At 37.1% G+C, this 10899-nt stretch overlaps 1 protein-coding gene across 1 annotated transcript in view; it reads right to left on the bottom strand.

Moving 5' to 3' along the window:
* Positions 1-6403: 6403 nt before the first annotated feature.
* Positions 6404-10899, bottom strand: part of LOC136863536 (homeobox protein onecut-like) — a 29126-nt gene continuing 24630 nt past the window's right edge. The window contains exon 2 of the mRNA XM_067139922.1: positions 6404-6724. Coding sequence (XP_066996023.1) covers positions 6404-6724 — 321 coding nt within the window. The remainder of the gene's footprint in view (positions 6725-10899) is intronic.

Genomic DNA, 10899 nt, shown 5'->3' with positions numbered 1-10899 from the left:
TCCTGTTCCACTGAGCTCGTGTAATATGTTGTTCCTTGTTTTTATCTTGGCTGCAGTCTTAGAGAGGTGTTACCCATAGTTGTCATCATCATCATCATCATCTGTTTACCCTCCAGGGTCGGCTTTTCCCTCGGACACAGCGAGGGATCCCACCTCTACCGCCTCAAGGGCAGTGTCCCGGAGCTTCAGACTCTCGGTCGGGGATACAACTGGGGAGAATGACCAGTACCTCGCCCAGGCGGCCTCACCTGCTATGCTGAACAGGGGCCTTGTGGAGGGATGGGAAGATTGGAAGGGATAGGCAAGGAAGAGGGAAGGAAGCGGCCGTGGCCTTATGTTAGGTACCATCCCGGCATTCGCCTGGAGGAGAAGTGGGAAACCACGGAAAACCACTGCCAGGATGGCTGAGGTGGGAATCGAACCCACCTCTACTCAGTTGACCTCCCGAGGCTGAGTGGACCCCGTTCCAGCCCTCATACCACTTTCCCAATTTCGTGGCAGAGCCGGGAATCGAACCCGGGCCTCCGGGGGTGGCAGCTAATCACGCTAACCACTACACCACAGATGCGGACTACCCATAATTGTACCATACAAAAATCATAATGACAAAAGACTTTTAGACACATTCACGTGCACAAAGGACGCAGAGAAGGGACATATCTAAGAGAAACAAATAACATAAAAACCTCTTTTACATTTCCATCTATCCTTTGTATTATCCAAGATGTTGAGTGGGGGTCCTCAGAGGACTGTATGGAGAGTCTTGAGCACGCCACAATTTGTTCAGTTTGACAGGGTGGGTTTTCCTACTGGAATTTCCTATAGATAACATCGTTGGTATGAAGGGACGTGTCCTTCAACTGAATAATGTAAATACCACCAGATTTCCTCCAAATCCTCTTTAAAATCATTTATAATTTGTTTCACTCTAATCCTTCTGTTGGAATGTACCAGCCAGGATAACCTTCGTCCATTCTCACACGTCATGGAACCTGCAGATGGCTCATGGCTTCTCAGAAGTCCATCAGCAGTTCCTTACCACTGCTTGCACCTTCCGCAAGCCTCCCCTCGCGTTCACATAAAACATCCCTCAGTAGCATTGCAATGAGGATCTTCGCTCTTTTAGAGTCACTCGTATCATTCAGTCTGTTCATATATTCTACTCTCAGCACTTTGACTGTCAAATAACTGTGTGTTCAGTCCGTGAACTGGAGGAGAAATGCAGAAATGAAATTTTGTCTGATTCTGAGATTCCTATTGAATACTGTTAAGAAATGCAGCCAAGTCAGGGGCCGATAATGGACTCTGGTTCTTAGCCTAACCTTCGTAAGGAAACGAAACTTAGTTCTATAATTTATAAAATAAGGGGAATGCAATGAAAGGCAACGGCAGTCACAAAGTACCGATCTTAATCTTCTTAAAAACAGAATAATTGCCGAATAGAAGATCTATCAGTGACAAGTGTAAATTGGTTCGAAGGAATGGGACGATATTTTCAATGATCATTTTCAGTCACTGACGTACGTAGAATATAATTTAAGGGTGCATTATTTTAAGAAATTAATTAATATGTATTTAAATATATATAATTCGTGATTATTATTCAATTTATGACAATATTATGTGTGTCTCTTTTTGCATCTCTCTACATAGACACATGGCTAGTGAGATATTAAATAATACACTATCTTGACATCACGTATATCATCGTTGCATTGGTCACCCTCTGTAATAATATTTGATGAGGAACACATTGCTGCCAAAAAAACTACTCATTCTTTGTTCTTTTATCTTCAACTCTTTATTCGATTTTATTGTGAAAGTGACCCGCATTCCCCTACAATACACACAGTAGCTTGCAGACTAGTTGGGTACCTATTATATACGGTTGTTGAAGGCAAAGTCTGGTTCTAATCACAATTTAATTATGTCATCTTAAATTATGTTGTACATTTTATTATAGCACATAAAATATGTATTTAAAACTAAAACATCACTTATGTACTTAACTAATAATAGGGATCACATTCTAAGGAACAGACACACATATTTTGGGTTGTGTGAAATCAAGAAGACTTTAAAAAATAACATTTTCAATCTTCCCTTCGAATTTTTAGTATTATTGTCAAGACAGCACAAAATATTACTTTGCATAATATTTTGCAAGCATGGTATATGCACGTCAGTTAAGTTGGAGAAACCAAAAATATATTTCTTTGATTTGAATTTCTATTTTTGCCTTCACTAACATGCATAGTACATTTTGTATTCATTAATGATAATTGATCTTCACACATACTACCCAATATATGAGTGTATATGCATACAAAACACTGGTATACAGAGAAATAATTAAGAGTGCCTCTCATACTTATTACCATGCCTTGAACTGATTTCCATCCTTTAGAGGCAAAAGATGTGCAAAGGAAATGAATGATAAAGCACCTGAATGGTCCTCTGTTTCTCATGTGCATTTACTGCTGCCCTCAAGGTTTTGACTTGTAAGTACTGAAATAACTGTCAATAAACATATACAAACTTGGTGCAACTGCGCCCTTATTTTAAAAACAACAGTGACAACAGTGATAAATTTAATTCACTTTTCTCTTTTGATATAATAAATCAGATGAGATTAAAACGTTTGATATCTGGGATATTCTTCTGAATAAATGCGTGTAACATCAATTCCAGAAGCTATTGATGCATAACAAAACTTCAAGGTGAAACGCACACTTTATCATATGCTCAAATTCCTTGGCCCAGTTTAAATGTGAAACAAAGGTGGCCAAGAACTGGAAAAGTGCTACTGGTGAATAACAGCTGACAGTTCTTTATGCTGCTCGAGTAAAAATATCTCACTTACTCGAAATTTAGGAAATGGGAAAAAAAGTCACCCTGCTTGTCTAATAACATTTATCATTCATTATGTATTTTGTAATTTGTAAATACGCTCTGATGTGATACCGATTCTTGATATACCTTGCAACATCATTTTCAAGTTAAAATGACGTGAATGAGATTAAAATAGCTGTACATTTTGTTCGCTAGATAATTAAAGAAAACTCAACGAGTAATTTGTTTGAACTGTTTTATATTATTTAATTGTACAACTCATGTTTAACTACACATTGCTTCTTATAGTATTCTTCTGCTCACTTTATATATATTTCTTCCATTTCTTGCAGTTAATTTAAATTCCGTTCCTTCTGATCAGGACCTAAAAATCCTGGATGCAGCACAGTGTTGGCGGTAACAAAACACTCATCTAATTGAGAACTATTGCTGGGAATTCTAAAGCAATTAAATAAATTAAATGAAAAGAGGCTTGGGCTTTGATGTTTGTCTCTCTGCACTCATGCTTCAGACTGCTAAATGTCCTCAGTAGTGGCAAACAGAGAATACTGATCACTTCCTTTTCCTCTTATTGAAGTATAAATTTGCATACATGTGTTTTGAGACAGTGGCACAATATTTTATACGTATCACTTACTGGCAATAATATAGACTAATATCAATCTGGCTATTCCCTGATAGAATATGACTCCCCAACACAGTCTGCCCCAGGAAATGTCAGCAAATACAATCACAAATTTCTGCTTCACTAAAAAAATCTATCACGTAATGACTAATGTCATTCAAAGTTCAATATGCACTTTACAAGAGCAGGGTGTGATATGCAAGATGCTTCAAACTTTTCCAAAGATTTTATGATTTGTCTATTACCTATATGTATCAACATACTAAGTTGTTTTGTTAATCCATGGACAAGTTTGAGCACCCTACTTTACACTAAAAATTCACAATGATATGTTATCAAGATACAATTCACACCAAAACTGAATATAATTATTGCACAGTACAGACTTAATGCATATGGCAAGTACCAGAAAGCCTGTCCTCTTCTTTTATAAGCTCAAGTTGCCTTTAAACATAGCTGTGGAGTATTTTTATTCTAAAATCTACATGAGGTGTAGAAAAATGTCAAAAAACAATTAATAAGGGAATTAACCTCATGAGATTATGAGGTCAAGCACTAAAACTAAGCTTCAACCAGTCTTGGTATGAGAACAGCCTGAGGGCTCACAGCATAATTACTTTCGGTGCTTGCCATTGTAGGAACGGTTTGTACAAATTGTGCACTTTTAACAGATTACTTGACCACATCATCAGATACTGGTTCTGTCGCTCTGTATTTCTTAATTTCTGGTGAACAGTCAATGTTATGGCACATAAGCCGTTGTTGATACACAAGACCCATTATAGTAGAATGAACAAAATTAAACTCAAACCTAGTAATTATGGACTTTGTTCAACATTGAGCTTTATTGTAATTAAGTAGAAAAGAAGATATAGTTTTGCTACAAATGAAGTATGCTATAAAAATGTAAAAATCTGTGCATATCTAATAGATGAAATTACTAGCTCAACCCATCTTACAATGGGCTTCTTAAAATATTTTAAGATTTACTTTTGTTCATTCAGAGCAAGTCATTGGAGTTTTTTATTAATCCAGATAATGAGTCATTTGACAGGTACTGCAGTGCTAGACACTGGCTTCATATTTACAACCTAGAAAAATCTTCTGCTAGTCTATAACACAGGGACAAGTAGAACAAGAAATTGGTCAATCCAAAAGCAATCAATCACACTCTTAGCAATAGAGCTACCGTTGTACACAATTTACGTTTGGGGAGACCGCAATATGTGAATCATATTGTTATCAAACTTCTGCATTATGTGGATACGAAAATGAATGAGCGAACAAATGAATGGATGGTTGTATGAATGTTGGATGAATTAATGGATGAGTGATGAATGAATGAATGAATGAATGAATGATGAATGAATGACTGGAATGTTTAAACGAATAAAATGACTACATAAATAAATAAATATATAAATAAAATTGCATTTTTTAAATGCATAAATAGCTATAAATATATAAACAATTGCATCTTTACAAATATTCATTATTATGAATATAGGAATTAAAATAAATTATCCGTAAGCTACTTGGTCAAGTGGACTGGAATGTTGAGGGAGATCATGCTGCTCTTTTGCCCAACTTACACTATTAACAAGAGATCTGAGTGTGCATCGCCACTAAACACCAAGGACAAACAGCAACACACAAAAAAGGCTATTGCTCAGTTATTTAGGTGAACCTTCACTAACAAGATGTTTTTTTGCAATTAGTCACTGTTATTCTAAGCAGTCCAAAGTACAGTGATTGAAGACATGCAAAGAATATTATAGAATTCTATTTTCAATAATTTTCCAGTTTTTGAAAATATTTGTGTTTAATCTCTTTGTCGCATTTTCTGTGAAAACATGTCCATGCTTAATTTTGTATATGGAGCGTATTAAAAATGCTTTTCAATGAATTCTACAATGAATACATTTACATGGTGTGAAGAGTTCCACTAACTTTTTACCGTACCTTAAAACTAAGCATGACTAGATTGATATAAATGTATTACAACAAATATAAAACTAAAACAACCTTCTAAAATAGAGAATTAGTAGTACTTTGGTTAACGTGAACACATGTAAATCAAAAAGTGACTGTTATACAGACTAGACTCATTCTTTCTGACTAGACTAGTTTTCAATAAGTGATCATTCAATGGTCGTTTGGTCACAAAATGTGGGATACATATTATAAAATAAGCCAACTTCGACTTGTAGCTACATCAACCCATCATTGTCTTACGTTTACTGTAAACACTCCAAGGAGGCTGGTAACCAAAAGGTTTCAATTTACATTCAAACCCCTGAGATCAATATATTTCCTTCTTATTTAAACATTCTTCTTGTCGCACAGACATGAGAAGTCAAGTTGGATTTAAAATGCCTTTATTGCATTTCTGAAGCGTTTTTAACCTCCGAGAAATAAAACTTATCCATCATCAAAGTTGTGCTTTTAAGTCCAGGGAGGAGATAGCTGGTAGTGAGACTGCAAAGCATAAACCAGATATTCCACATAATTTAAAGTTGAACTAAAGGCCCCAAGGTTGGTTTTGCCACCACAATCTTTCATAAGTGTCTTTACAAATTCCGATTCTTTTCACGAATTCAACTCAATCATTTCATAGAGAAACTGTTAAATAATTAGGATAACAAACTCTCACTAGATGTCATAGAATGTTTAGCTCTTTGCGAATTAGAGGATAATGACCTTTTATTCACAATCGTTCGAACTTTATATTATTGATCCGTTTGTATTACTGTCTAATATCAGGCCACAGAAGGGAGTCAATTTGGTCTTTCCTCATGTGAAAGAATATCTTTACGTGGAAATAGATTTAGAATCCTGCAGCAAACGATTTAGCCTGCAGTGTTACTTTCATAGGAATACGAGCTGCTGATGTTGCTGTTCTCGCATGGGATAACTTGCATGATGTCACAATATGTCAGGCTGCTGTTGCTGCTGCTGATGCTGTTGCTGCTGTTGCTGCTGCTGTTGTTGTTGCTGCTGTTGTTGCTGTGGCTGCTGCTGCTGTTGGGGAATCGTTTGACTATGCCCAGTCATGAGGCCCGTCGCCCCAGGAGAGTGTTGTTGAGGTTCATGAGGAACTACCGCACTTTTATTGGGATCCTCATCTTTCCACTTGTCCATGGAGCGACGGCGAGCATTCATAAAGAAATTCCCCACTGTTGTTGGTTCTAGACCCAGTTGCCGAGCAATTGTTACTTGCATCTCTTTCGATGGCCTTTTGGTTTCCTGAGAAAAGAAAGAATAGCATTATCATTTTATGTGAAAATAAATCAAGCCTATCTTGTCGCAGAAGGGTTTATAGCTTCAAAGGAGAATGGTCTTATTGTTTTCCCAAAAATATGCTTTAATTCTCTTCAAAAATTATCAACACTGTTCTACAACATAACTACGAATTTTAAACCACCATTTCTATGAATATACTGATTTTCAAAATTAAGTAATAAAGCTTGTTAGTTTGAGTATAATTACAATAATTAAGATTGAAACTGAACTTTGGAATGTTTCAGTGCAATACAAGAACACAGTGCAATACCGAACTACAATCAAAACTAACATAATTCAGTCTTCAATAAATATACATTCCAGAAATTGACACATGAATGAATAAGAACACAAAATCCACTGAGGTAAGATGTTATTTAACATATGAAATACAACTCTCAAATTATATGTCAATATTATTACACATTTCTACAGTATTTCTCTACGTTCAGTACAAATATGACATCTTAAAATTAAGAATTGAGCATTACACAGAAGGAAGGAACTCCATTGAGGAGAATGCTATGTAACTTCATGGAGTATGTAGAACTACAAAATCCTGGAAGAGAACAGCTATTAATAATCAGGTGACGTGGCTTGTAGAAATCCAAATATCACTTTCATGATGTTATTTGGGATACTTAAAAGGATATTTATTCGGGATACTTCGTGCACATATAGAGCTGGGGCGCACTTACTGAAGTCGAGTCACCATTTTAGAGGCTAGGAACAGTGTGATCATTAGCCCTTTCACTCATCGCATGAATGATAACAATGTATGTTGAGGATAAGTACTATCTGGAGAGAAGTTCGGGTTTTTAATGAAAACATTGTCTGATGTGAGAACGAACATTAACAGGTAAAAACAGAATAGCGTTGAAAGTCGTCGCGTTCCGAAAACCGGAACTCCCTACTTCAATTTGTTGTTAACTTACTTTAATATTTCTAATGGAAAGGAAACAATATCGAATTTAGGAAGCTAGGAATTAAGAAAGGAACATACGTAGATAGGAATAACCACAATCACAAGTCAGTGTGGGACGAGGGACTAACGGAGCAGATAGACAAGGCAAAGGACAAGTGAACAAGAAAATAGATGGCTATGAAACGTGGAAAAATGAGCACCAGAGTGCTCGTGTCAAGATGCAGGAAAGTGTTGAACACACAATTTTGTGTTTCTTGTGTTTCGTAAAACTGAGAGCATAGCAGCTAAGAATGTGACATACATTTTATGAAACAGTTCATCCTTTTTATCAACTTTAGTAAATTTGTAAGTGAGTCACAGTAAATGAACTTTCCCAGACTACTACTAAAAATCTTTCAGTCCGTCTCCTGATGGGGTACCTGTAAAAGGATCTGTACCAGCATTAGCTTTAGTGAGAAGAATAGAAAACAACGGAACACGATTTCCAGGACAGCCGACCGCCTCCCGAATGCAGTCGTTGCTGCTCCGTCCCGGACTATAAAATGATCACGAGTTTTATTGACGTCATCTTTGCATGTCTGGTAAAGGACAGTGAGCACAATTGAGTAATTTACTGATTAAATATTGTAACTCTCACTCTGTTTCGTTTAATACGAATTTCCTTATACAAAGATAAATTGCGTCAATGAGATTTCAAAATGTCTGAATAAAAAAGAAAAAGAAATCATGAGCTATACAACTGCGAATATGCCGACTTGCTCATCCTGAACTTTCCTCCGCACTAATCCTTAATGCGTGTCCGGCGTTTTTACAGGTAGGTGGATTGACTTCTACACTTCAGTAACTATAATGCATGGGAAACAAAAAAATAATACTCCGTATGGACAGTTTTCTTCCACTGTTCGAACTGTTAAGAGTTATGAAGTAGCCCCCTGAGTGGACAAACTGTAGATGTTAGACATTTACCAGACTCACTCAAGCATCATCATTCGTGAGACAAGGAACTTCTGTGCAATTGTTACGATGGCAAATTGAATAGAAAACAAAAATGAGTCTCAGCTGATCAAAACTTTCCGAGTTTTTTTTAAATAATTCTAAGTTGACTAGTTCTTCAAGAAAGGAAAACACTAAAACAAAGATGGATAAGCTTTAAGGTACACGGTAATGTACGAGGGGGAAGCACGTAATATGCACAGTACTCTTGAACACTCAAGTATGGCTATCTGGTACTTTCTTGCAAAAAGTATTTCATTATAAAACAGTCGAGTGCGTTTAATGAATTACTGTACGAGCTTATCAGCGGAAGCAAAATATGATGTATTTATTCACTGTGATTATATGTTAAGAAGTCAAATTTAGCGTTCCGTTCAATGACAAATGTTTAGTTTTAACTTTCGTTTGGGAAGAGATGTGTCAACTACCTTCAGACTCCATTTACAATGGAAGAACTGGACCAGGCCATACAGATTTCAAAACCATATAAGGTTGTAGGACTGGATGGACTGATGATTGGACAGATACATAATTTCGGCCCAAAACCTTACAATGGCTGTTAGAACTAATGAAGTACCACTGCATCAACCTAATAAATCACACAGATGTGGGATTATAAATCTATTAAAATCAGGGAGGAAAACTAACGATCCTAAGAACTTCGGGCCAATACCATCGCTGTGTCATAAATTCAAACTGCTGGAAAGAATTCTAAATAGAATAAACCTAATCGTTGAGGATAAATTCATAAAAGAGCAAGCCGGTTTCAGAGCTAGAAAATCTTGCTGCAGCCAAATTCTTAATCTAACACAACACATCGACGGTGGGGTGAAAATAAAATGATAACTGGAGTAGCATTTGTCGATTTATCTGCAACCTATGACACGGCAGAACAACAAATGTTTTCGCACAAGATTTATCAACTAACTAAGGACTTCTGCATTATGTCCTTTATTCGAATATTTTTTCAGAACAGGCGTTTCTTTGTTACTCTTCACGGCAAGAACATCAGATGGCAGACACAGAAGAATGGGCTTCCACAAGGAAGTGTTTGCATCTGTACTGTATAACATTTTCACCAACAACCACCCACTCTCGTAATACACGTGGTACTTCATAATGGCCAAGGAAATTCTCCCCTTATAAAGATGCACTTCCTTTTTTGTTGATCAGAAGGCAACACAACTGGAGAATGCTATCCAATACCCGCCTTCCTGAGCGCCTCCATAGCTGGCAACATAACATCTAACATGAAATAGTCCAAACATCTTCTCAAAGGTCTGTTTATGTTCCTGCAATAACTTGAGACCGCAATCCCTCTGTACGGTTAACAAATGGCGGCTGCAGCATTACAGTCGTTTGCCAGCAAATGTTGAAGAACTGTGGACACAGGTAGTGATGGTTGTTTAATGGGGCCAAACATCGCAGTCATCGACTCAGCAGGTGAATAATACGTGGATGACTGTTCCTTACGACAACGTTTGATCCGACGTGCAAACGAATACAGCAGGATGTATAGGCCAGGGACCAATTGATCTATTCTATACATCATGTACGTACGGCAGTGAGGCGTACTGCATAACAGAGTAAATCTATCGTGTGATAGTCAGACGACTATGATCAGGAGGGAATATTTGACCTGAACTGGCGTAATTTACCATTCTCCCCGCACTTCTATCTTGTTGGCTACGGCGATGGTCCGTTCAATTATCATTACATTGTTTTCAGCCATTATTTCGTGATGACCAAGTGAGTTGGCTGAGCGGTTAGGGGAGCGCAGCTGTGAGCTTGCATTCGGGAGATAATGGATTCGAACCCCACTGTCCGCAGCCCTGAAGATGTTTTTCGGTGGATTCTTATTTTCACACCAGGAAAATGCTGAGGACGTACATTAATTAGGCCAAGGCCGCTTCCTACCTACTCCTAGGACCTTTTCTATCCCATCGTCGCCAAAAAGCGATCACTACAAAAGGCAGTATATCGTGCAGCCTTGTTTTAACATGTATTTTTATTTCAGATTTAGTTTTGTTATATTGTACACGTTCAAATGTTAGGAGGAAATCCTTCCAGTCTTCTATTTCATTAGCATGTTTGTTTTATGGTATTTATTGATGAAACGCATATTCATGGATAATATTATAATAGAATATAGGTAGTTGATTTCAAGTCGGTGTGCAGGAGTTATTTCAGGTTTATAGCCTCGGTGCAATTCTAACCATTT

This window comes from Anabrus simplex, chromosome 2 (genome assembly GCF_040414725.1).
Source record: "Anabrus simplex isolate iqAnaSimp1 chromosome 2, ASM4041472v1, whole genome shotgun sequence".
NCBI lineage: Eukaryota > Metazoa > Arthropoda > Insecta > Orthoptera > Tettigoniidae > Anabrus > Anabrus simplex.
This window is presented reverse-complemented; position numbering and strand designations above follow the sequence as displayed.